Source organism: Oncorhynchus nerka, linkage group LG6, assembly GCF_034236695.1.
Source record: "Oncorhynchus nerka isolate Pitt River linkage group LG6, Oner_Uvic_2.0, whole genome shotgun sequence".
NCBI classification, from domain to species: domain Eukaryota; kingdom Metazoa; phylum Chordata; class Actinopteri; order Salmoniformes; family Salmonidae; genus Oncorhynchus; species Oncorhynchus nerka.
Genome location: NC_088401.1, coordinates 72447085 through 72474909, shown reverse-complemented (window position 1 = coordinate 72474909; position 27825 = coordinate 72447085). Strand labels below are relative to the sequence as shown.

Sequence of the window (27825 nt, the reverse complement as noted above, 5' to 3'; positions counted from 1 at the left end):
TGCTGATACATGCCAGATCTTACAACATCTGAATAGTTATTTTACGTATTAGCTGACTACACAGCAATTGGTTGATGCATGCAACGTTTGAGCGGCTGAACGCGACCGGTATCTGTACGTGTGGTACTACTGTCATCCAGTGATAATCATAATTTTGCTGTGGAATACAATTTATTTTCAGAGTATGTGTGAATTTGATAGCCAATTTTATAACAAACAATCTTGAAAACAGGTTGAACACATTCAAAACCAATTGCTTTTTATTTTACTGTATTACAATGAAAACATGACTTTAAACTAAGGTTAAAATAACCAAGATTTTATCATAACATCAGTCATCCATTCAAACAACCTTGACACTGTTACTAAAACAATGGAGCAGAAAGTCAACTTTGTGTACATTATCTTTCTACTTCAGTAAAAGGATAAAACCAAAACCCATAAAATATATACAATTCTATTCTAGTTATTCTTAACAGAAAATCTAATATTCAGTATCAACAGCATGTATTCTTTCAACTTCACTTTACAAAAGCGACATCTGGAATCTTGCCTTCAATCTGAGGGAGATGTTGGGGAGAAAAACAACATTTAGTTGGACAAAGTGAAACTCAGAATATGCATGTATTTAATCAAACTTTTATTAGACAGTTGATTCATGATACTTTACTTTTAATTGTGTGAAGATCTGTGCAGCTTTGTTGAAATCCCACTCATTGTCCTGAAGACACCTGACAGAGAGAACATCACAGTGAATGTGTCTGCACCAAACATCGACCTTTAGAATTTGACCTTTAACATTGACCATCTGTCAAACAAGTACACACAAGGTGTGTTCAAGCAGTTGGCTAACGCAGCCGACTGTAGAGGAAAGTCGACGAGTGACGATGGGGGAGGTGCATTTATGACAGCCGAAAGTCGGACACTGTTGTGGTTTACCTACAGCAAGGCTCCATGCAACATGTTGCCATTTTTTACAAAAGTTTATCTTTGTAATGTCAAAATAAACATGTCTCCAACCTTTAAATTTTCAAGCCGTGATACAATTGAGACATGGATTGTGTATGTGTGCCATTCAGAGGGTGAAGGGGCAAGACAAAATACTTCAGTGCCTTTGAGGTATGGTAGTAAGTGCCAGGCGTGTGTCAAGAACTACAACACTGCTGGGTTTTTCACTCAACATTTTCCCATATGTATCAATAAATGGTCCACCACCCAAAGAACATCCAGCCAACTTGATACAACTGTGGGAAGCATTGGAGTCAACATGGGCCAGCACCCGTGGAATGCTTGACACCTTGTAGAGTCCATGCCGCAATGAATTGAGGCTGTTGAGGGTAAAAGGGGGTGCAACTCAATACTAGGAGGGTGTTCCTAATGATTCGTACACTCCGTGTATTCATGGGTTGCACCTCCGTCACTCGGTCGCATCAAGCCATTGTTATGAATGTTCTCAAGCCGCCCTCTATCGGCGGCGCCATAGTGGTGCCCTAAAGTGGTGATAAGCCCAGTCATTCTGGATGGAGGCTAAGTACTGTTGTCCAAATTACACTATAGTGCCTGGAAATACAATGACATTGCTAAAGTTGTGAAATATTTGGTAGGAAACAACTTTGCCAGGATTATAATGTCATCAAATTTACTTTAGACAGATGGCAATGTTGTCATTAGCTAGCAAAAATCCAGTGGCCTCCCCTCAATCTTAGCTAACGTTATACCACAGATAGAACAATGAGACATATTTCACTGGATGTATAAATGTGAAGCATCCACTTGGCGTTTCCACTCACTACCAAATATGGTAGAGGAAGCCCACTGGCGGGCTGTGGGAGAAGATGGAACGAGGTAGATTTTGGCTGACATTCGGCATATTTTCTCATGTATGAAACATTTGATCTCAATACAGTTTTCTGTTCCCCAAAGTTGAATCTGTTATGAACAGAGTGGACTAAAGTTTGTAGACTTGACCCTTTGCAAAACATTTATTTTTATTTTTTTAATCGCATTGTTTAGGAGTGCAAAGGTGAATTGTGTTACTGCACAAGCACACTTCAGAGTAGGCGTTCCCTAATGAAAATATGCAGATGATGCTAGAATGCGCCAATAGGATCTCACTAGCTCGTGCTTGGCCCTGCCCCCTCCTTGCTTGTTCTGCCCACTATGGCTCATTTGTTCTCATTGGAAACGACAGACTGTGGTTTATCTTGGATTAGTTATAAAAATCTTTGGTTATAGTGCATCTAAAGTCAATCTGGTGAAATCAAAATGATGACAAAAGGTTTTCCTACCAATTGTTTGCCTCCTTTCGAATGTCATTGTATTTCCAAGCCACTGAAATGCACTTTTGATAATCTTCATCAGCGCTCATGATGCTCAGTTCAAAACAAACATTCAAAACAATAGTGACAACATGCAACCCATGAATAGGGAGTAGAAAATACAATGGCAGAAGTACAAGTTAATTGAGGCAGGGGTCAAGTGACTAGGCAACAGGATAGACAAGACAGTAACATAAGTGTATGTGTGTGTGGCGTCAGTTTGCATGGGTGTGGGCGTATATAGTGTGTATGTTGGAGTGTCAGTCTATGTATATAAGAGCGTGTGAGCAGAGTCCAGTGTGTGTGCATAGAGTCAGTTCAAGAGAGGGTAAATGCAGGTAGTCCGAGTAGACATTTGATTAGCTAATTAGCGGTCTTGTTTTGAAGTTTCATGGCTTGGGGGTAAAAGGTGCTTAGGGTTGTTCACCGCTTGCTGTGTGGTAGCAGAGAGAACAGTCTGTGGCTGGAGTCAGATTTTTTGGGGGCTTTCCTGACTCCGCCTGGTATAGAGGTCCTGGAGCAGCAGGGAGCTCGGCCTCAGTGATGTACTGGGCCGTACGCACTACCCACTGTAACTCTGTAGATGCTAAGAGGCTGACTACACCGCAAATCAATTTAGAAATCTATGTTATTCAATTATTGCACCCACACTGCTTGCGCGCACCAACGAGCATCTGCGTTGCCAAGGGCTAAAATAGAAGTCAGTTCTATCTCTGACGCAGATCGCGCTGCAAGTCCTGCCTCTCCCATTTCCTCATTGGTCTATAGAAGCAGGTACCCACTTGCCATCTCCTCATTGGTTATACCCACGTGGGAGACTGAAAGACAAACAAGGTCAGTGACGGTAATGCACCTAATTTATGAAAGTTGCCAATCGCAATATAAAGTCAAGAGAAGAAAAAGCCTAGGAGAGATGACTAGAAACGATTCGGTTGACCGTTTTATGTGTGGATTAATTGTCGGAGTAGAGGACCTTGTGCATTTCAGGTGAAATAACAACTCAATGTTTATATCCCAGGACAAATTAGCTAGCAACAGCAAGCTAGCTAAATAGGACAAATTAGCTAGCAAGTGCAAGCTAGCTAGCTAAACTTCCATACATGTTTAATGCTTTTCGACCTGTCCCCAAATTAATATAATTGGTTCAGTTTGTTTTGATATTTGAACCTGCGTGTCGTGATCGCGTTTGGTGTGGGGGGACAAAGTACATTTATGCACAATGGTGCACGCGCGCAGCCGGTTTGGGTTCCGTGTAAGCGTTGCCATACCAAGTGGTGATGGAGCCAGTCAAGATGCTCTCAATGTTGCAGCTGTATACCTTTGAGGATCCGAGGGCCCAGGCCAAATCTTTTCAGCCTCCTGAGGGAGAAGAGGCATTGTTGTGCCCTCTAAGATGACTGTGTTGGTGTGTTTGGACTAGGGATGCACAAAACAGCGGTGAACACATTGGCTGATATTAGCTACAAATGCCAACATCAGTATCAGCCGATGTCTAGTTTAACGCACAATGTGCAAAACTGATGTCAAAGCTGACGTGCATACTGATATAACAAAGGTACATGACGTGATGACGCCACATAACATTTTGCGCTATATGTGCAACACAGCATTCCTAAACTAGCCCACAATGTCTGCTGTGTGGATCGAGCAGTCAACAAGTCAAGCAGTCATTTGAAAGAGTAACAACATGTCAGCGAGACAACTCAAAGGCAAAATCCATTAAAGCCAAGATAATGGAATTCATTGTCCTTGACAATCAACCATTCTCTGTCGTGGTGATGTTGGCTTTCGCCGACTGGCCGAGCACCGGTTAACACTACCAAGTGCACTATTTTTCCGATGTTGCCCTACTGGAGTTACACAGTAATAGCGTCACTGCTATTAGCTTCACGACATGCATACTATGGAATGCCGTTTGGGTCTTTGCGTGTCAAAAAATAAACAGTAGCACTGTCAAATCTGTACATAAAAGTCAGCAAGCAAGCAAACACTGGCCACGAACGATGCGTTTACAATACCGCGTTGGTAATAAAGCATAATTTGTTCGACTGCAACTTCTGGGGTAGCTAGCTTTAGCTTGGTACCTAGCTAGCACCAATACAACCAGCCTGAAAACAATGACCAGTAAAAACTGCAGTCATTTTCATTATTCTTTGCAATGATTACGGAATCCTTGTGAGTAAGTATTAGCTAGGCTGCCAATTGTTGTTCGACTATTGAAATTGAACTTCAGTTCATAAATATAAATAGCTACCCAGCTACTTAACCCTTAACTACTTAACCCTGTTGCCCCAAAGCTAACGTTATAAGCAGCTGGCAAGTGAGGTTCGAACGGACCGGGTTATGTGTAAGGACAATAGTGGATTTTGCGTATGTCATTGACAGTGACGCAAAAGAATACAAATAGTAGAAATATGCCATACTTTTATTATGAAGGCTAACCGCAAAGTCCACTATTGAGGCTAATCCTTATTGTGGCTAGTTTCACATAGATGAGTCCGACCACCATTAATCAAACAAGAACTGTCTTATAAATCAGGGTTATTTTAGATGATGACACCTGGCTATATAGTTAATTAGCTAACTATATAGCTACTGAAACAGATGTCGTTTTGCTATGTTTTTGGTGAAGAACATTGCTTGCATCCATGAGCTAGCTAGCTTTTTTTATGACCAGTACTGTAGGTGCGCAAGACAACTTTACCAGCATTATAGCATATGCATCGATGAATCGTTGTGACATATGAAATATGAGTGAGTGTAATCTATGTGTAATAACTACGTAAAAAATGTATGAACACGTTAAATTATTATGTGACGTGCAGTCATATTCATGTCCTGATTGGTCAACAAGCTGATTTGACACGTCAAATAGTGTTAAATAGTATATTTTTTGACACGCAAAGACCCAAACGGCGTTCTATAGAAATCTTGGTTAAGAATGAAACTGAACAAATTAAAACGAAACAGCACAGCAAGTAAGTGAAAGAAATAGGTTTGATTATGTTTTACTGGTAATGGGGACATACGTAAACGCCAACAAAATAACTTTTTGGTCAGTGTGGTGTGTGTGTGTGTAACCTTTATTTAACAAGGCAAGTCAGTTAAGAACAAATTATTTTTTACAATGACGGACTACCCCCTTCCAAACCCGGACTATGCTGGGCCAGTTGTGCACCGCCCTATGGGACGTCGAATCACGGCCGGATGTGATACAGCCTGGATTCGAACCAGGGACTGTAGTACGGCGATGCAGTACCTTAGACCGCTGCGTCCGTGTGTGTTTTAACTATTTAGCGATACTAGAATACTTAAAGTGCCGCTAAAATGTTTAATATTGGTTATCGGTATCCTTTTTTGAGGCAAGTAGAATATTGGATATCGGTATAGGCCACAAATGTCATATCAATGCATCACTAATTTGGACCATGATAGATCTTTAGTGATGTGGACACAGAGGAACTTGAAGCACTCAAACCACTGCACTACAGCCCCGTCACGTGCTCGGCCCTCCGCATCCTGTAGTCTGCGATCAGCTCCTTTGTTTTACTGCCGTTGTTGTCCTGCCACCACACTGCCAGGTCACTGGCCTCTTCCCTATAAGCTGTCTCATCATCGTCGCTGATCAGGCCTTAATGATGGTGTTGGAGTCGTGCGTGGGTGAATAGAGAGTACAGGAGGGGACAAAGCACGCACCCCTGAGGGGCCCCCGTGTTGTGGGTCAGCGTGGCGGATGTGTTGCTGCCTATGTGTTGCTGCCTCACCACCTTGTGGTGGCCTGTCAGGAAGTCCAGGATCCAGTTGCAGAGGAAGTGTTTAGAACCAGGAACCTTAGCTTAGTGATGAGCATTGAGGGCACTATGGTGTTGAACACTGAGCTGTAGTCAATGAACAGCATTCTCACGAAGGTGTTCCTTTTGTCCAGGTGGGAGAGGGCAGTGTGGAATGTAGTAGAGATTGTGTTATCTGTGGATCTGTTAGGACGGTATGCGAATTGGAGAGGTTCCAGGGGGTCTGGGATGATGGTGTTGTTGTGAGCCATGACCAGCCTTTCAAAGTATTTCATGGCTAGATATTTGAGTGCTATGGGGTGATAGTCATTTGACAGGTTACCGTGGCGTTCTTGTTTACAGAGACTATGGTGGACTGCTTGAAACATGAACAGTGCCTTCAAAGTATTCATACCCCTTGACTTATTCCACATTTTGTTGTGTTACAGCCTGAATTCAAAATGGATTTAAAAAATATATATTCTTACCCATCTACACACAAAACCCCATAATGACAGTGAAATTGTTTTTAGAAATGTTTGAAAATTTATTAAATTCAAAAATCTAATTTACATAAGTATTCACACCTGAATCAATACTTGTAGAAGAACCTTTAGCAGCGATTACAGCTGTGAGTCTTTTTGGGTAAGTCTCTAAGAGCTTTGCACAACTGGATTGTACAATATTTGCCCATTATTCTTAAAAAATATTCAAGCTCTGTCAAGTTGATTATTGCTAGACAGCCATTTTAAAAAGTCTTGCCCTATTTTAAGACAATTTAAGTCAAAACTAACTAGACAACTCAAGAATATTCAGTGTCGTCTTAGAAAGCAACTCCAGTGTATATTTGGCCCTGTGTTTTAGGTTATTGTCCTGCTAAAAGGTGAATTTGTCTCCCAGTCTGTTGGAAAACAGGCTGAACCAGGTTTTCCTCTAGGATTTTGCCTTTGCTTATAGCTGTATTCCATTTCTTTTTATCCTAAAAAACTCCCTAGTCCTTGCCGATGGCATACCTATAACACGATGCAGCCACCATCATACTTGAAAATATAAAGAGTGATACTCAGTGATGCATTCTGTTGGATTTGCCCCAAACATAATGCTTTGTATTCAGGACAAAAAGTTAATTTCTTTGCCACATTTTTTTGCAGTATTACTTAAGTGCTTTGTTGCAAACAGGATGCATGTTTTGGAATATTTTTTATTCTGTGCAGGCTTCCTTATTTTCACTCTGTCATTTAGGTTAGTATTGTGGAGTAACTACAATGTTGTTGATCCATCCTCAGTTATCATATCACAACCATTAAACTCTATCTGTTTTAAAATCCCCAGTGGCCTCATGGTGAAATCCCTGAGGAGTTTCCTTCCTCTCTGGCAACTGAGTTATGAAGGACGCCTGTATCTTTGTAGTGACTGGGTGTATTGATACACCATCCAACGCCTAATAATAACGTCACCATGTTAAAAGGGACAGGCTGCTTTTTTATTTTTACCCATCTACCAATAGGTGCCCTTCTTTGCGAGACATTGGAAAACCTCTCTGGTCTTTGTGGTTGAATCTGTGTTTGAAATTGAAAAGTTGAAAATTGAAGTGAATTTCTCAAAAAAAATGTACAACCCTGTTAGTGAATATTTCTACTTTGCCAAGATAATCCATCCACCTGACAGGTGAGGCATATCAAGCAGCATGATCATTACACAGGTGAACCTTGTGCTGGAGACAATAAAAGGCCACTAATATGTGCAGTTGTCATCACACAACACAAAGTCTCATGTTTCCGGGAGCATGCAATTGGCATGCTGACTGCAGGAATGTCCACCAGAGCTGTTGCCAGATAAATAAATGTTAATTTCTCTACCATAAGCCGCCTAAAACAAAAACAAATTGAGAGAGAATTTGGCAATATGTCCAACCGGCCTCACAACCGTAGACCACGTGTATGGAATCATGTGGATGAGTGGTTTTCTGATAAACCTTGTGAACAGAGTGGTATAGGTATGGGCAGGCATAAGCTACGAACACAATTGCATTTTATCAATGGCAATTTGCATGCACAGAGATTCCGTAACGAGATCCTCATTGTCATTCATCCGCCGCCTACCCTTCATGTTTCAGCATGATAATGCATGGCCCCACGTCGCAAGGATCTGTACACAATTCCTGGAAGCTGAAAATGGCCCAGTTCTCTCATGGCCTGCATACTCACCAGACATGTCACCCATTGAGCATGTTTGGTCTGGATTGACGTGTAAGACAGTGTGTTCCAGTTCCCAACAATATCCAGCAACTTTACACAGCCATTGAAGAAGAGTGGGACAACATTCCACAGGCCACAATCAACAGCCTGATCAACTCTATGAGAAGGAGATGTGTCGCGCTGCATGAGGAAAATGGTGGTCACCCCAGATACTGACTGGTTTTCTGATCCATGAACCTACTGTTTTTAAGGTAACTGTGACCAACAGATGCATATATGTATTCCCAGTCATGTGAAATCCCTAGTTTAGGGCCTAATGAATTTATTTAAATTGACTGATTTCCTTATATGAACTGTAACTCAGTAAAATCTTTGAAAATGTTGCATGTTACTGCACTGTTGGTTAAAGGCTTGTAAAGTAAGCATTTCACGATAAGGTCTACACTTGCTGTATTCGGCACATATGACAAATAAAGTTGGATTTGATGTTGCATTTATATTTTTGTATAGTATATTTAGGCTTGTCATAAAAGGGGTTGAATACTTATTGACTCAAGGCAGTTCAGCTTTTCATTTAGAATTAATTTGAAAAAAATTCCAAAAACATAACTATACTTTAACATTATGGGGTATTGTGTGTAGGCCAGTGACAAAAAAACTCTATTTAATCCATTTTAAATTCAGTCTGCAACACAACAAATTGTTGAAAAAGTCAAGTGGTGCGAATACTTTCTGAAGGCACTAGGGACGATGTCGTCGATGCACTTATTAATGAAGCCAGTGACTGATGTGGTAAACTCCTCAATGACATCGGATGAATCACGGAACATATTCTAGTCTATGCTAGCAAAACAGTCCTGTAGCTTAGCATCCGCTTCATCGGACCACTTCAGAATTGAGCGTGTCACTGATACTTCCTGTTTTTGCTTGTATGAAGGAATCAGGAGGATCATTTGTCAGATTTGCCAAATGGAGGGGGAGGGAGCGCTTTGTATGAGTCTGTGTGTTGAGTAAAGGTGATCTAGATTTAATTTACTCTCCTCTGTAGTTTCATCAGGAGAGCGCCTCAAAATATCACAATTTGTACATAATAACATTTGAATTGTGGAAAAGTTGGTTCCTGTTTCCGTCACGTCTCGGGTATTGTTCGCATGGGTCAAACAAAAACACCCTAATGATTGGTTGACAAATAGTACCTCCCAGTAGCCAGGCGACGGCTGCATGGTGCAATCGGTCAGAAGCAACTGCAGCGACTTGAAGGCGACTTTATAAAAAACTGCATGACCTTTGATCACGTTTTTTTATAAAGGTCATGTAGTCAACATGTAGACACAAGTCAGACAATTTTTATCCCCATAATGCAACACACTTTGAAAGGCGGTAACCAATGACTTAGCAAAATTGATCCGCTTGAACATGCCCACAAACTTACTTCTGCGACCACTCAAGGTTCATGCCAGACTTGAGGGAGAAGGCGGAGAGCATCTCCTGCTGGGGGGCGGTGAGGGTGGGCACTGGGCTGCTGGAGGGAGTGGGGGCGGTAGCAGCGAACGCATGCTGGATCTCCTCCGTTGTAGCGATGCGCACAAATAGCTCGTCATTCACTATGCATAGACTGGAGGGGGAGAAATGGAAGACAAATAGTTTTAAACTGTCTTTCAATTAACCCCCCCGATTTCTTTAATATAGGACCAGTTGGCCTGTTACATTTTCTTATAACTGATGCCAATATTTATTAATATTCGTTGACCATTGTTTTCGTATATCATATAAGATATAATTTTAGCATTCTTCAGCACAGTCTTAAGAGATTTTTAAAACCAAGATCAGGTGAACGAGGAACCTCAGAATTACCCAGAAATTCCTGCAGGAACTGCAATGAAGACCCGAGAGAAGGCCCTAACCACGTCTTGAGATTTACCATCAACTTCTTTGAACATGCCGCTGACCGTAAAGGACAGTAACGTGGTCTAAAAAAGAGAAAATTCAAGGTTTTGAAAAATAAAACCACCATGAACAGAAGAACTGATGATAGTATTGAGAATGCTACACTAACTATCAATCAGATATTGCCTAACCGTGTAAGTGTTGACGTCTACATTGAAGGAGGCAGAGTCATGCTGAGTTTTAGGCAGCTCGTTGAGCAACGCCACCACGTTTAGCCGTGTGTGCTTCAGTAGGCGGAACCGTGTTGCTGTGGGGAGCAGATTCCAGAGGGAAGATGCCACATATTATTACAGAAATACAACAGACAAATCTGTTGATGACATACTTGTTAATTGTCTTCAATATTTGGAAGACTCACATGGATCTTTGAGTCGCTTTATGTTACGGCTGTCTTTATGGTACTCTCTCAAACTACACCTATGATGAAAAATATACAAATAAATATGTAATTCCGAACTCCCACGAGCCAGACATTCAGATGGAGAAATGTGTGTGTGAGACCTGTTTGGGTTTTGACTGGAGGGCAAGCTGAGTGAGAAGGAGGCACCATCATGGTAGGCATCTAGAAGAGGCTGTCTGTTCCCAGAGTCATATACACTGTAGTACCTGTAATAGAAAAGTTATAACACTAATATCTGCCATAGAGGTCATAACACTATAATAGCTGTCAGAGGTCATACACACTGGGTGTTTCTCAATATGCATACTACCGTGCTCCACACACTCATGCATTCGAATGCATTCTCCAACCACGTTCTCTTGAGTACGTTCTTATGAGGACGAGTGTGGTGAATGCATAAAACATTACATTTGAGAAGAACTCGCACTCCCCCTACTGTATTACCTCACGCGTCACCTCCCCATTCACTGAACAGGATAATGGCAACAAGAGACGAAACAAGATATACACAAAGCAAACGTTTTACTTCAGAATGATCAGCTAGATATGAAGCTTAATAATCTAGCTAGCCAGCTAGTTTGTATTTATTTGAATTTATGTATGTAGTTATACATTTAAATATTACAATATATTCATAACAGATTTCACAACATATTAAGTGTGTGCCCTTACACGGAGGAACTCAAACCGTCTGCGTACGTGTGTGCCATCGTGCATAAATGTATATTGTCCCCCCACACCAAACGCGATCACGACACGCAAGTTAAAATATCAAAACAAATTCTGAACCAATTATATTAATTTGGGGACAGGTCGAAAAGCATTAAACATGTATGGCAATTTAGCTAGCTAGCTTGCACTTGCTAGCTAATTTGTCCTATTTAGCTAGCTTGCTGTTGCTAGCTAATTTGTCCTGGGATATAAACATTGAGTTGTTATTTCACCTGAAATGCACAAGGTCCTCTACTCCGACAATTAATACACACATAAAACGGTCAAACGAATCGTTTCTAGTCATCTCTCCTCCGCCTTTTCTTCTCGACTTTATATTGTGAATGGCAACTTTCATAAATTAGGTGCATTACCGCCACTGACCTCGTTCGTCTTTCAGTCACCCATGTGAGTATAACCAATGAGGAGATGGCACGTGGGTACCTGCTTCTATAAACCAATGAGGAGATGGGAGAGGCAGGACTTGCAGCGCAATCTGCATCACAAATAGAACTGACTTCTATTTTAGCCCTTGGCAACGCAGATGCTCGTTGGCGCATGCGAGCAGTGTGGGTGCAATGATTGAATAATATAGATTTCTAAATGTATTTTGCAACGCTCGCGGTGTAGTCAGCCTGTTAGGCCTCTACTCTACCACCACATATCTATAAGACAACATCCATGTGTACATGTGTGTATAGTGCGTATGTTATCGTGTGTTTGTATGCATGTGTCTATGTTTGTGTTGCTTCACAGTCCCATAAGGTTTAATTCTGTTTTTATATCAAATTTTACTGCTTGCATGAGTTACTTGATGTGGAATAGAGTTCCATGTAGTCGTGGCTCTATGTAGTACTTTGCGCCTCCCATAGTCTGTTCTGGACTTGGGGACTGTGAAGAGATCTCTGGTGGCATGTCTTGTGGGGTATGCATGAGTTTCCAAGCTGTGTTCCAGTAGTTCAAACCGACAGCTCGGTGCATTCAACATGTCAATACCTCTCACAAATACAAGTAGTGATGAAATCAATCTCTCCTTTACTTTGAGCCAGGAGAGATTGACATGCATATTATTAATGTTAGCTCTCTTTGTATATCCAAGGGCCTGCCGAGCTGCCCTGTTCTGAGTCAATTGCAATTTTCATGAGTCCCTCTTTGTGGCACCTGACCATACGACTGAACAGTAGTCCAGGTGCGACAAAACTAGGGCCTGTAGGACCTGCCTTATTGATAGTGCTGTTAAGAATGCAGAGCAGCGCTTATTATAGAGAGACTTCTCCCCATCCTAGCTACTGTTGAATCAATATGTTTTAACCATGACAGTTTACAACCCAGGGTTATTCCAAGCAGTTTAGTCTCCTCAACTTGCTCAATTTCCACATTATTCATTACAATATTTATTTCAGGGGTTTAGGGTTTAGTGAATGATTTGTCCCAAATACAATGCTTTTATTTTTTGAAATATTTAGGACTAACTTATTCCTTGCCACCCATTCTGAAACTAACTGCAGCTCTTTGTTAAGTTTTGCTGTCATTTCAGTTGCTGACGTGTAGTGTTGAGTCATCCGCATACATAGACACGCTGGCTTTACTCAAAGCCAGTGGCATGTCGTTAGTCAAGATTGAAAAAAGTAAAAGGGGCCTAGACAGCTGTCCTGGGGAATTCCTCAATCCACCTGGATTTTGTTGGAGAGGCTTCCATTAAAGAACACCCTCTGTGTTCTATTAGACAGAACTCTTTATCCACAATATAGCAGGGGGTGTAAAGTCATAATGTATACATTTTTCCAGCAACAGACTATGATCGATAATGTCAAAAGCCGCACTGAATTTTAACAAAACAGCCCCCAAATGTATTTTTAGCATTTTCTCTCAGCCAATCAGTCATTTGTGTAAGTGCTGTGCTTGCTGAATGTCCTTCCCTATAAGTGTGCTGAAAAATAGCATTGTATCTTTTTTTTTATTTCACCTTTATTTAACCAGGTAGGCAAGTTGAGAACAAGTTCTCATTTACAATTGCGACCTGGTCAAACACAATTTTTTCCAAAAGTTTACTAAGGGTTGGTAACAGGTTGATTGGTAGGCTATTTGAGCCATTAAAGGGGCTTTACTATTTTAGGTAGGGGAATGACTTTTGCTTCCCTCCAGGCCTGAGGACACACACTTCTAGTAGTCTTAAATTGAAGATATGGTAAATAGCAGTGGCAATATTGTCCTCTATTATCCTCAGTAATTTTCCATCCAAGTTGTCAGACCCCGGTTACTTGTCATTGTTGATAGACAACAATAGATTGTTCACTTCTTCCACACTCACTTTACGGAATTCAAAATTACAATGCTTGTCTTTCATAATTTGGTCAGATATACTTGGAAGTGTAGTGTCAGCTTTTGTTGCTGGCATGTCATGCCTAAGTTTGCTAATCTTGCCATTGAAAAAAACATCAAAGTAGTTTGCAATATCAGTGGGTTTTGTGACGAATGAGCCATCTGAATGATGGAGCAGAGTTTGCCTTTTTGCCCAAGATTTCATTTAAGGTGCTCCAAAGCTTTTTACTATTTTCATCTTTGTTTCATAGTGTAGATTCTTCTTTTTTAAATTCAGTTTAGCCACATGATTTTTCAATTTGCAGTACGTTTGCCAAATTGGTTGTACAGCCAGACCAATTTGCCACCTCTTTTGCCTCATTCCTCTCAACCATACAATTTTTAAATTCCTCATCAATCCACGGGGATTTAACAGTTTTTACATTAATTGTCTTAATGGGTGCGTGCTTATCAGTAACTGGGATAAGCAATTTCATAAATATGTCAAGTGCAGCATCTGGTTGCTTGTCATTACACACCATGGACCAACAAATTCTTCACATCAACACAGGAATCACTACAAAACGTATTGTATCACCTCTTATACACAATATTAGGCCCAGCCTTTGGTTTTCCTAGATATGGCTTCTATATTGTGATCACTATATCCGAGGTATTTGGATACTGCTTTCAAACAAATTTCTGCAGCATAAGTAAAGATATGATCAATACATGTTGATGATTTCATTCCTATACTGTTTTTAACTAGCCTGGTAGGTTGATTGATAACCTGAACCAGGTTGCAGGCACAAGTTACAGTTTAAAGCTTTCTCTTGAGCGGGCAGCCTGATGACAGCCAGTCAATATTTAAAGCAATTAAGATAAAAAAATGTGTTAAACAGGCAAAAATGATTTAAAACGAATGTTATGCGTGGTAGTGGTAAATTTTTCTTGGGTAGCTACCAATTCTGTGTGGCTAGTTGGCTAGCCATATTGACTTACTATGGACTTACCCATTCACTGAACCGTCTTCCAGCCATGACAATGGCAATAAAGACGAAACAACACATACACAAAGCAACCATTTTACTTCTTAACTATCAGCTAGCTATATGTGAATTGTAATAATGTATCTAACTAGATAGTTTAACAAGCAAAAGGACATCAAACAAATATTATGCAAGATAGATGTCAATTCTTCGTGGCTAGCTAACAGTAGTAGCTAGCCAGTTAGCCCTATTGACTTATTATGGGCTTGCGATCTACGGTACGTAGGCAGGTAAACATGCCGAAATGAAACACCATGTATTTATTAACGTATCAAGATCAAATATTGTAGTCAGGCAACATGTGATTTGTGAATAGGCAACATTTTCTCTCGCTTCTGCTCAAATAACGGTTGCCATTGATTTCAATACATTTTGCGTACTTTTTTGACATGATCAGGTCATTTCTTTGCATAATTTCCGTTAAAGCTTGCGTCGATGCATGCTTCAAAATATGCACGTATGGAGTACGCCTTCGAGATGTGCCCTCCATGCTTCGTTTCGCATACTTTGATTTGGACTGCTTTGCTCGGAATTATGCATTTTGACAAGCACCCACTGTGTTACCCGTCTTAAAGGTGACAAATATATCCTTTCTGAAGGAATATACTTGAATCTTGACAAAAGATATGTGAATACACTTACTGTTGCAGGAAATGCATGATGAGGACCTTGATTTCTTCTGAACCGAAGTAGCTACCCTGGATTGGTCAAAGAAAAGAGCATCTGTCAGAATCAACCAAGCGAATAAAATGAATCAAGTGCACCTTTTGTTATTCTGTGAACGAAAACGGACCAGACCTTGCAGGGGGGTAGTGGTGGGTGATACCACTTCAAACACTATCGGCGGGGGGAGGTCATGACCATCCTACAGAAAACAACAGGAAATAAACAAGCAAATCAAATGCAGTCAAAGATGGAGAGGATCAGAGAAGAAAAGAGAACATCTTACCAGTTTGAGTAGCCGGGGAAACCTCTCCCTGATAGCACTGGTGGCCATGTTCACAATGGAGAGGGAACAAGAACAGAGAAGTCACATCCCACCTCACACACCCACTCAACGTAATGGAGTCAACAGGGCCACGACATCCACTGGACTGCGGCATCCACCGGACTATGTCAGTGCTCCCATCTACCTACTAAATAACACACACAGCCTAACCCCCACCCAGGCTCAGAGACTGACCTGATGTAGGTGAGCTGGTCCTTGAACTGGTCACACAGTGGGTTACGGTCCAACCACAGCTCAACCAGCTTCAAACCCTTCAACCTATCCAGCTCCTTCTCTGACTTCAACTGGGAGGAAGATGGAGAAAGAAAAAAGAGGATTGAGTGGGAAAAGGTTAAGTGAGTGAGCAGATTTAGGAGCAAATCCTAATTTGTAATCTCCCATTGATATTAATGCATGACGTAGTAAACATGTGATGTGAAAGTTAGGATTCGCCCCCAAAATGAATAGACAAGGTTAGAGATTAGGGTTAAGGGTCAGTCTCTTCTCTCACCTCATTGTGGGAGAGGTTGAGGATCTTCAGGTGTGGGGCCTTGCTTATCAGATCTGCCACATCTTCCAGTTTATACAGCTTGTTATTGCTCAAGTTCAGACACACCAGCTGAGATAAAAGAAGAGGACAAGAGAGCTACACATTTTAGCACTACACACTGAAACTGTATGGGTATAGATTGGTATTATTATACTATTACCTCAGGGATGTTTTCCTCAATGATCTTGACCACAGCATCCATAAAGGTCTTTCTGCTCAAGATAGCCCTGATGTTCTGAGACACCAAGTCTGTAACAGAGGTACATACATTTTAGACCAGGACAGAGGAAGATAGAAACAGTGGTTAGTTTGAATCTCCAGGTAGTATGGGGTGCTACCTGGGTCAGTACGGATGTTGTTCAGGTCCAGTGCTCGCTGGGACCCATCAAAACGCTTGGCCATGCATTGCTGAGAGAGATATTACAGAAGTTACTCATATTCATCTGTAAATATCCATCCTTATTATTTTCCAACTTTCTCCATCGCTGCCGCCTCCCTCCATCTCTCACCTTTAAGTGCTCCATGTCTTCAGGCTTCAGTTGGGTGTTGAGGATGGCGGGAGGAGGACAGGGGTTCATCAGCACTATCACCTAGAGAGGGGGGGGGTGTAGAGGAAGCATAAACAAAGAAATTCTACTGTACAAAAATCTTTACGCAACATGCAACAATTTTAATGAGTGTCAGTTCATATCAATCAATAGAAATTAATAAATTAATTAGGCCCAAATCTATGGGTTTCACATGACTGGGCAGGGGCACAGCCATGGGGGGGTCTGGGAGGGCATAGGCCTACCCACTGGGGAGCCAGGGCCCAGTCAATCAGAATGAGTTTCTCCACAAAAGAGCTTTATTACAGACAAAAATACTCCTCAGCACCCCCCTCAGACGATCCCGCAGGTGAAGAAGCCGGATGTGGAGGTCCTGGGCTGGCGTGGTTACACGTGGTCTGCAGTTGAGGCCGGTTGGACGTACTCCCTAATTCTCTCAAATTTAAGTTGGAGGCGACTTATGGTAGAGAAATTAACATCCAATTATCTGGCAATAGCTCTGGTGGACATTCCTGCAGTTAGCATGCCAATTATGCCAGTTAGCCAGTTAGCATGCCACGCTCCCTCAAAACTTGAGACATACAGTATGTAGCATTGTGTCGTGTGACAAAACTGCACATTTTAGAGTGGCCTTTTATGGTCTCCATCACAAGGTGCACCTGTGTAAATATCATGCTGTTTAATCAGCTTCTAGATATGCCATACCTGTCAGGTGGATGGATTATCCTGGCAAAGGAGAAATGCTCACTAACAGGGATATAAACAAATTTGTGCACAACATTTGAGGGAAATAAGCTTTTTGTGTGGGTATGAAACATTTCTGGGATATTTTATTTCAGCTCATGAAACATGGGACCAACACTTGGTCCCAACACTTATATGTTACGTTTATATTTTTGTTCAGTGTATATTAACATTCAATCTGCAGCTCTTATCAAATAACATTAAATTGGGAGATCATGGTTTGAGGAATAGAAGGGATACACTACACTTATAGCCAGGAGTATAGCCAACGGTTAGTGAGAAGGCTGCTGTACCTTGTAGCCCTCAGTGTCTGTGATTTGGCGAGAGACTCTGCACAGTGCGTTGGCTGTGCAGGCATCCTCGAGGTAGAACTGGGCTTTATGGCCTTCAATCTGGTACTGAAAGGGATGGATGGATGGGGGGGGGGGGCAAGAGAGAGAGAAACAATACTAATACTTAAATGCACTTGTAAATATCCTCAACATTTACTTCTATATATATATTTTTTTACCTTTATTTAACTGGGCAAGTCAGTTAAGAAAAATTCTAGGCCTAGGAACAGTGGGTTAACTACCTTGTTCAGGGGCAGAACAACATATTTTGACCTTGTCAGCTCGGGGATTCGATCTTGCAACCTTTCGGTTACAAGTCCAACGCTCTAACCACTAGGCAACCTGCCGCCCCGGTTTAATAGACAGACATACATGTACTTGTATTGGTTTCAAAGCATTAGACTCCTCTATCCCAGTGATCAGTAAAACAACATTTAACCCATCAGTCAAGTCCTATGATAATGGCTGGGCTGTCTGCCAGCAACTTACCTGAACAGGTGTGAAGGGTACAGAGCACAGGTTCTGTAAAGCCGTCAGCAGCCATTTCTTGTCATATTTCCTCCCATAGGGAATCTGCCAGAGAGAGCAATTAGTTGACTATAAAATAGTTTACCATAATGAAATAGATACTTGTCATGCTCTTCATTAAAGATACTCACAATCATCTTGCACCAACTGCTCTTGTCTTTTCCTCCTCCGCCTCCTTCTCTTCCTCCTCCACCTTCTCCTCTGTAGCCCCCAGCTCCTCTTCTGTCTCGGTCAAATTGTCCATCGCCTCTCCGATTCGGCCATCTGTACGGGTTGCTAAGGGGGTCAGAGTGCACAGTGTTACCTGACAAAGAATCATCTCACAAAACATATGTTTATTTATAGACAGTAACAGAAAATCTTATCGCTGCCATGTAACAGTTGTAGTATGCAATCTCACTCACAATCTGCGGTGAGAGCTGCCATCCTGTGGGCTCCCACTGTTCATAGTTACATCTACATAGTTATCTTCGAACCGGACCCGAGGTCCCGGTCCAGGGCCCCTGAACCCACCCATTTGGCCCCCTCGAGGCCTCTGCTGCCTGGCCGGACCGTCGTAGTAGATTGGGCCCCTAAAGGGGCCCCGACTCATACGCCCCCCCCGGAACTGAGGGCCCGCGACTCTGTTGTCATGCTCTGGGGGAGGGAGAGAGAGAGAGGATGGATCATCATAAACAACCTCGTACGGGCAATCTTCTGGTATGAATATCTGTTTATGCATATACATTATCATGTTGTAGACACAGTTGTAGATGATTCATCATATAACTGCATATTTAAAAAGGTGACTAAAGTAGCTCCAAATATTTTGTGATAAATGGCACAAATACTTCTGAATCTGCATTTAAAATATTGAGCATGCCTCAGTCTGGTCAACTGACCAACGGTCACCAGTGTTGCAAAATTTGTCCCTATATTTAGCAAGTTTTCAGACCCCTACAGATACTTTTATTTGTAAAGGCTAGCAACAAATTCAGCTACTTTTCAGACTGCCTTTGGTGAATTTTGACACACTGATGATTTCTATGGTTTTCATGGCATTTAGCGAATTTTCTGACTTAATTTAGCACCAAACGAGATTGGTTCAAGTTGTCTGTGCAACAGCAGTCACAGCAATGGTGCACACACAGGCAGAGAAGCTCAAAGGGGGGGTGAAGAAATGTCTTGCTGCAGCAAGGCAGGGGGCAAAACATACTCTACTGACAAATCAGGGAGCCAATCGCGATTCTCACTAAAAAATAATTGCCAACACTGTATTGGTAGCCAGGTGTGCTTGGGATTGTTCCTGAATCGGGATGTGGCCTAAAATTCCTGTGTCACAGAAAACGTAAACGACTGTCCTGTCCCCATATGCGCCTCACTTATTTGTTTACACTTCGGCGTTTTACCTCCTGGTAGCTTGCCTTTGCGCGTGACATCTCTCTGGACGACAACTCCCTCCTGATCTAGGCAGAGGAGGAAAACAACTGTTTAGAAGCAGATTTTAAGCTTTGTTCCGGGGTAACTTACCACTGTAGAACCGGCCACCGTCCGCCATACTCCACTGTCAGTGTCACAAACAAAACACAACCCTGTGTGACAGACAGTATATCACAAGCGCTGCGACTATAGGCTACTTCAGACGAACATAAATCAAAACGAGTGAAAAATAGATATTTAAAAATATTGAACTTTGTTCCAAAACGTGAAGGTAATATAGTTATAAATGGTGTCCCAGTGCATTACTCTATGGAAATCTAGCTACTGTTCTGCACTTTAACAGAGACGTAAACACTGCGGTTTAGAACTACATATACCATGGTCACTAGCTTCCGGGACGCGCGCAATTGCCAGCAAAGAGCCCACCGCAGTGGTACGAGTGTCATGGCTAGAATGGATCCCGATTTTGTCAAATTAACGTCAAATGTACAACAACAACAAAAAAGCATTTGACCGAACTATAATCATAGCCCTTCTCTTATCTGCAGCGTAAATTATCCTAACCTGCTACGAAACGTCAAATAAGACGTTACTAGTAATTTGACAACAGCGGAATCCCATGACCTGGTACGAGTGGAATCCATTTGAAGGGAGCTGTTTTCAACCTAACAGTTCAGGCAAACGTAATAAACATTTATTTAAATACCCATTACATTGGTTGACTAAACTATTTAACAAAGAAGTTGCCTTAAAAATACTTGCTAGTGAAAGCTAACGTTAGCTAGCTAATTAGCCATACCTTGGTCAAATCGGACACGTGCGACCACAGCCAGGTTGGGGTAACATTTTCGAAAGGTCATCTTGAGTCTCGCAGTTACCGAGTACTGTCACCAAATTATCTGAACAAATGCAATTTATTTTATAGACATGGGTTGTTGGTTTACTTCACTTGTGCAGTTTAAAAGTTCGCTAGCTAACAAATTGGAGAAACGTCAACGTTTCTCTGGTGATGCTTCATTTTGCAGTGCAAATCTATAATTGACCACATTTAAACAATGCTTGATCAAAACTAAATATTAGTCAAAGTGTTTAGTTTTAGCAATATAAGTTGTGACGATGAAAATAAATGGCGACTACAATATCAAATTTGCGATAGGGACTAAATTGATAGTGCCCTGTCCGCAGACGGACCCTCCTAATAACTTTAAACAATGCCCCCTTGTGAGTGGTTTGAGCATGCGCGCTACCTTCAAGGTAAGAGAACTCAGGGACATCCACTGAGCAGTAAAGACAATTCCTGGCATGCGACACATATGTAATGCTGCAAACGTGTAATTAAATGAAAGACCCTGTTTTTGTTGGCTGCATCTGTTGATGTTGGGTGCTAGCCTCCCTCACCTGTCCTGCAGTGATGGTTCAGGAGATAACCACCACCACAAAGCCTGAAGTATCGACTGTGGCTATTCAAATTAAAATTCCTCAATGGCACATTCAAATGAGACGAACCAGACTTTTGAGTTAGAACACATTGATAACTGTCAATATGATGTCTATAGATGAGGCATTTGTACAATAGGTTGTTTTTATTGTAAAAAAATGAAAAAATATTGTCCATAAACACCTTATTCAACTCAACTCACCCTGTATTCTGTCTAAACAGTTGAGACTTCTGTCCATTAATACTGTCTATTGCAATGCCTCAAATCATCCACAAACATAATCCATGTAAATTAGAGAACACATTCCTGTGAGTATTGTCCTGATGTGGTCTCTCTTGTTCCATCAGAAGTACCTTCATTCTGTGCTGCCTCGCCCTGACCACCCTGACTTTTAGTCTGTGTGTGTTCCTGTTCCTGCAGGGTGTGTGCGACACTGCCCATCTCCTCTCCATGGTTCTCTTCCTTTCTGCAGGCTGCCTGGCTGATGGCCTGACCCACGAAAGAGGTGAGTGCGGCCAGCCCGATCAGGTACCCGTCCTCCCGATTCCCCTCTGCCCAAGGGACGTCGTGCCTCAGCTGCACACTGCTGGGCGATGGGGTGGTCTTCCCAAAGTCTATCATCCAGATGCTGGCCTGACTGGTCCGGTCGTGGACAAAGAGGAGCGAGCTGCCAATCACCTGTCAGGTGAACCCAAAACATTACTGTATGACCAGTTCTGAGACGAAATATTTTATTATTAAGTAGAGGGAGAGTTGACATGTTTAAGTGGTAAATATGAGCTGACCTCGTGGGCTTTGAAAAATGGGGATTCCTTCAGTGCTTCATCCAGAGCCTGAAGTCTGGAATGGTAGGCCTTCTACGGGTGAGAAACCGGAAGGGAGAGTGCAGGGGGAAAAGGATGAATATTTTAGCTATATTATTAGAGGTATGTGAAACCTTTATGTTGTACATAACATAGGTGATGTTGATGGCAAATGACTGACCAGGATGTGTAGCTGACTCTTGGTGAAGGAGAGGAGGGCCTCGGTGACCTGAGCTGGGGTTAGCATCTTCTTAAAGTCCCGCTGTACGCTGCCATTCTCCATCTAACATGGACACACAGGGACAAACACAGACTTAGGCCTAGATTCAATCAGATAAAGTATTAACAAGCGATAGCCGACACCCGCATTGCTGATGTTTTGGCGGTATCGGCGGTGGAACTGCATTGGAGCTGTTGGAGATATTAAATCGGTGAGCAGCTGCTCTTGTGATCATTGTCACAAAGCCTAACCTGCCCACTCGCGTTAGAAGTTAAGAATGAGAAACTGTACACCAGGGTGGTTTTATTTGGCCCACCAAGTTTAATGAGAGAAAAAACAAGTTTGCTGTACATAATAGAGTGTAAAAACACCAGGAAATCAGCTTAAAGTCATTTTAATATAAGACATGTATTACCAAGTATTCCCACACTTAATAAAGAGACATGTGATCGTATAGAAATATAAGCAAGGCTTGAAATTATTATGTTTTGGTCAAACATATCTGTTTGGACTTCTTGTGGTCAATTTGCAGTCTACGTTCCGGCCCGCTGACCATCCGCTCAAGAAAAAATCGTCCCGCAGCTTGAAAATAGTTGATGATTCCTGGTGTAGGCTATATAAAAATAAAGACGCTCAAATTGAAAATAATTTAACTAAATAGTGAGGATTTCTTACATTCTAGTGTTTTAAATTAAACAAGGCTGCATGGGATTTCTCTTAATGCGACTCCATGCAGCCAATGGCAATGCTTAAGGTGTAATGCCGGGAGTTGCTTGTGAATTTGACAGCTCTAAAGCAGTTTCACCTCTGACTATACAAATATCCGGATGTTGGCTAAAGCGGATGTAATTGAATTGGGCTCTAAAACCCTGGCACTATTGTAGACCACCAACAGTATACATAACCCCAGTATACATAATCCAGGGAAGTTAGTAGACCCTCCCCTGAGAGACAGAGAGGTCGAGAACAGTCAGGACTTTTGAAACATCAATGATGAAGTCAATAAATGAAGACTTTGGCACAAAATAATCTTTTTTATCTTGATCTTGATTCTGATGTTTATTTCCTTCTGTTATAATTTAGCCAATCAGCGGACAGCAGAGGTTTGGGTGTCAGAGCTGTGTCTCTTACCATGATGCACTCGATCCTGAAGCCTAATGTGGCAGTTGAGCTGGTGTTATCCCTCCACTGCAGGTAGCGCCACTTTGTCACACCTCGCTGCTCATGTTCCTCCACTGTGGGAGCCGTCGGATCTACTTTTACCATCTTCTGGTACATATCAGTCCGCAGGGTGGGTTTAGTGTGTGCTTTGGTTAACTCCTCCTCCTGGTATGTCCTAAGAGCAACAGTAGCTTAACTACAGACACACGCACGTACACACACACACACACACACACACACACACACACACACACACCAGTGGTGGCTGGTGGCACTTTTAATAGGGAGAACGGGCTCATAGTAGTGGCTGTAACAGATTAAATGAAATGCCTGGAATCAAATGCATCAAACACCTGGTTTTCCATCTTTGATTCCATTCCATTCATTCCTTTCCATCCATTATTATGAGCCATCCTCCCCTCACCAGCCTCCTCTGACACACACACGTACCTCACGCCCATCTTGCAGTCCATGATGACAGGGTTCTTCAGGCCACTCAATAAGTCCTTCAGGCGGATGTAACTCTCGCCCCCCTTGGTGACCGAGCCATGATACTGCGGTACAAATGGACGCAGGGGGTCGGCCATGAGGGCCTGAAGACACACAGCCTCCACCTCACTGAAACGCTTCAGCACCTCACCCCCCTCACTCAGCTGGAAGTTACCTAGCAACATATAGGTAGGGGCAAGGGGAGGGTGGGTGTAGTCAATATTTAACTTTAACTTTAACTACATTCACTAACTAACCAATGTGTCTGCAGTTTCCTCAATGCTCACATTGTAACAGAATGAGTGAATGATTTGGAGAGCTGATGATGTGTGAGTAAATGGTGAGATGTGATACAGTGAGTTATACAGTACATATAAAGTGCTATATTGATGTGTTTGTGTTGTTAAATGGACACATGCCTTGATGTCCTGCTAGCTGGACCCATGAGCTCTGCCGACGCACTGACCACTGCATCACGGTTAGGAAGGTCCTCCAGGAGCGACACTGGAGTAAAGAAAATGTCCATTGTCATATGCGCTTAAAATAGCCTACTTTCTATTTCAATTATCTCTCTCTTTAGCATCATAATGGGAAATGTGGAATAACTTGAGTCAAAATACTGTAAGCCCACACTAAGGGGAGTGGGAAAGCACTGGTGGAACACCCATCACCCTCCTCTCCGGTCTCCCCTATCTCCATCAGTAGGACCCATGCAAATCCTATTCAAATTTGCCCGTGTCAAGGCTCAAGGCTCGCTTTCAAACTCATGCAAATCGCAGACAGCAGTTAGACAGAGAGGGGTTGAGAAGGGGATGGAAATTACAGACACTCTGTCATGGAGAATAAAGGCATCAACAGAAACAGCCTACAGGGGATATGAAACCAGTGACTTATTGTCGTTGTCTATTTGAAATATGATCTCCTAAAGTATGGTGTATCTAGTAGCTCTACACTCTCTCTCTTTTCACGTTCAGTTCTCAATCTCACCCTCCTCATGGTGCTCCTTTTGCTGGCTGTGTCCTCTCCTTCGCTGAAGACATCATCGCTTTCCGCTGAGGAGCAGTTGAAGGAGGAAGAGGAGGATGAGACGGAGGAGTGCATGTGCATCCTGGAGAAGATGGGATGGGGGGAAGGAGACCAGCTCCCTTCAGAGCTCAGGCTGCTGGCACCCTCCTTCTCGCCATCCTTCTCTCTATCCCTGACACTCTCTCCTTCCATCTTACTATCCCCTGCACGCTCTCCTTCCATCTTTCTGTCCCCTGCACTTCCTACTTCCATCTCGCTATCCCCTGTGCCCTCTCTGTCTATCTCTCTATCCCCTATCCTCTCTGTCTCTTTATCACCTATCTCCTCTGCACTCTTCCTCTCCTCGCTCCTCTCATTCAGCACACCTCCATCTTGCATCCCCTCTTCCTCTTCCATTTTTCTCATCCTCCTTGACTCACTCCATCTCTCTCTTTTCTCCATCTTTTCCCATCCCTCTGTCTTTGCTGCTGGTATGCTCCCTCCCAACCTCTCCCTCTTCCTCAGTCTCCATCTCTCCTTCGCGCTCCTTCTGTTAATCCTTGAATCATTTACTCTCTCACTCTCTGACCACTCCTCCTCTTCTACATGTACTTTTCCCCTCTCTTCTCCCCTCTCCCACACTCCACTGTCACATCTTTGAATATCAACCAAAAGGCCCTGAGTCACATGCATGTCAGAGGCTGGTTCTGTATCTTCCAGATGCCTTGGTCTCTCTTTTGGTCCTCTTTTATGGCCTTGTAGTTCCAGACTGTTAGAGGGTGAGTCCGGGCTAGAGAGAAGTTTGGTTTGTGGTTTCACCGTACCAAACACACTGGGTGGATGTTGGTCGATATCATTCAAGGGTCCAAGAAATCCATCATCATTGTCATCGTCATGTTCTCCATTCTCCAACTCTCCTTCTACCGTCTCCTTTTCTTTCTCAACATCCTTCATTTCCTCCAGAGCTGGGGGTGTTGTGTTGTCCATCATTCCCAGGTGAAAGGGTGATATTCCAGGGGATGTAGTTATCCTGATAACTTCACTCCAATGTTAGTAGGCCTAATCCTCTTTGTGAGTGAAAGATGAGTCTCCTGAGTAGAGATTATATGTTCTAATGTTTAAAAAATATTTTTTTTAATCATATACAGCACAAACCACACAAGCAAATGAAGGTATTTGAATATGTAGTTAAGGATAAAATAGTAAAGTGTAAATTCATTCACTAACAAGAGACACAAGAATAAGCTATAGCTACAACACATTTTTAAAAAACAGGTAATAGTCTGACAATGAAATTACAAAGTCTATTTAGGTGTTGCAATAAGGATGCTGAAATACTGATAATAAAAGTTGCTAGCAGTAGCCTACCTTGTGCATTGAACAGCCTCCCCTTGATAAATCTATGTAACACTTTATGGACCCTAGGGGTTCATTTAGTCTGTAGAAATGACACCTGTACAGGCGGTGGACTGCAGTAGGATAGGATAGACTCTAGCTCTGTCTCCCTGCGTTATCCCTGATGTGGCAGTATTTTGCATGCTGTGACGCAACAAAGTTTCCAAACATTCTGGTGAGTGAGTGACTGTAACTGACAGCATGGCATTGAACTGCAGGTTGACAGGAGTCTCTCTTGTTTGTGTGTTATCTAGGAAATACATCTGCGTCATCTGCATCAATGTCATATGAATAGGCCATAGGGTACTCTGTCAGAGGAGGCTGGTGGGAGGAGCTATAGGAGGACGGGCTCATTGTAATAGCTGGAATGGAATTTTTGTAACGGTATCAAACATATGGAAAATATATTTTGGACTCTGTTAAATTCGTTCCATTCTTGCCATTACAATGAGCCCGTCCTCCCATATCTCCTCCCACTAGCCTCCTCTGTTCTCGGTCTAGTATCCAAATAGAGCCGCACAGTGGAGGTGTCATAATACCCATAAAACCTAGCGGTCAAACAGAGAAATGGTTCCAATCATTTTTAGAATAACTTAAAATAAGGGCTGTGTTGACTTTTATTAATATATTTTACTCTCATATTCGAAAATGCTAATTAGCATCAAAGTAGACATCATGCAAGACTACAAATCCCTGCAAGCTCCTGTACGGCATCTCTAGCTGAAACTTTTACTAAGCAGGGTATTGTGTCAATTTAAAACATTCACAATACAGTTTTTTTTTTTTTTTTTTTTTCAATGACGGCCTAGGAACGCTGGGTTAACTCCCTGTTCAGGGGCAGAACGACAGATTTGTACCTTGTCACCTTCCGGTTACTAGTCCAACACTCTAACCACTAGGCTACCTTGCCTAGTTCACAGAATTGTCAATTTAAAGCAATTTTGCCAATTTACTCATTACTACATTTAGCTAACATTATATAGTTAATCCAGAGATTCTTACCTTTGCCTCGGTTAGGCAGTCTCGTCCAGATCACCAATGGTATTTGTTGGTCTTTATGATAATCACAATAGCAGCTAATTAGCATTTCATTTTTTTACAGGTAAATACAGGCAAATATATTGATGAAAGTCACCATGTCCTAGAGAAATTTACATGGTTATGAAAACGTCACGCCAGGGCAAGCCTACATGAAACACAGCCCTTGTTTTAAGTGTTTCTATAATCTCCTATGGGAAAAATGTATGGTAGAAAAAATTATTGTTTCCCTGTTTGACATCTAGGTTTTATGGGTATTATATGACACATGTGGTACTCTATACAGAATATTTTACTAACGGGCCTAACTACTATATGATATTTAAAAAGAATCTTAGGTGACTTGATTAATGTCACAAATAAATAAATAAAAATACACTGCTTTTTTTTGGGACAGATTGTGCTGTGAACATGTTTTTGGACAGAATGTGAAATGTAGGATGTAAATGCATAAATGCTATACAAACACCAG

At 42.1% G+C, this 27825-nt stretch overlaps 2 protein-coding genes across 2 annotated transcripts; both read right to left on the bottom strand.

Annotated features, from left to right (window-relative positions):
• Window positions 1-233: 233 nt before the first annotated feature.
• Window positions 234-20978, bottom strand: LOC115130950 (nuclear RNA export factor 1-like). The gene is given in 22 exon segments (XM_029662547.2): window positions 234-560; window positions 671-731; window positions 9719-9901; window positions 10141-10256; window positions 10365-10480; window positions 10592-10650; window positions 10735-10839; window positions 15337-15392; window positions 15493-15505; window positions 15507-15559; window positions 15644-15680; window positions 15878-15987; window positions 16194-16301; window positions 16393-16481; window positions 16571-16640; window positions 16742-16822; window positions 17818-17922; window positions 18346-18429; window positions 18516-18660; window positions 18789-19020; window positions 19773-19829; window positions 20603-20978. Coding segments are annotated over 22 exon segments (1980 nt in total). The 5' UTR covers window positions 20664-20978; the 3' UTR covers window positions 234-521.
• A 389-nt stretch (window positions 20979-21367) lies between these two features.
• On the bottom strand, window positions 21368-26550 carry LOC115130953 (inositol-trisphosphate 3-kinase B-like). Its single transcript, XM_029662555.2, has 7 exons — window positions 26289-26550; window positions 24903-26011; window positions 23877-24419; window positions 23397-23601; window positions 22227-22328; window positions 22028-22099; window positions 21368-21920 (listed from the first exon to the last, which is right to left on the bottom strand). Exons 3-7 carry the CDS (start codon window positions 24098-24100, stop codon window positions 21534-21536), a joined length of 990 nt encoding a protein of 329 aa, XP_029518415.1. The 5' UTR covers window positions 24101-24419; window positions 24903-26011; window positions 26289-26550; the 3' UTR covers window positions 21368-21533.
• Between the last annotated feature and the right edge of the window lie 1275 nt (window positions 26551-27825).

Excerpts from the sequence above, each read along its gene's own strand:
- LOC115130953 (XM_029662555.2), bottom strand. The coding sequence starts at position 24,100 with ATGTTGCTAGGTAACTTCCAGCTGAGTGAGGGGGGTGAGGTGCTGAAG. Across the intron at positions 23,602-23,876 it reads GACTGCAAGATGGGCGTGAG|GACATACCAGGAGGAGGAGT; the intron begins GTACGTGTGTGT and ends TGTTGCTCTTAG. Across the intron at positions 22,100-22,226 it reads AGAGTCAGCTACACATCCTG|AAGGCCTACCATTCCAGACT; the intron begins GTCAGTCATTTG and ends TCTCACCCGTAG.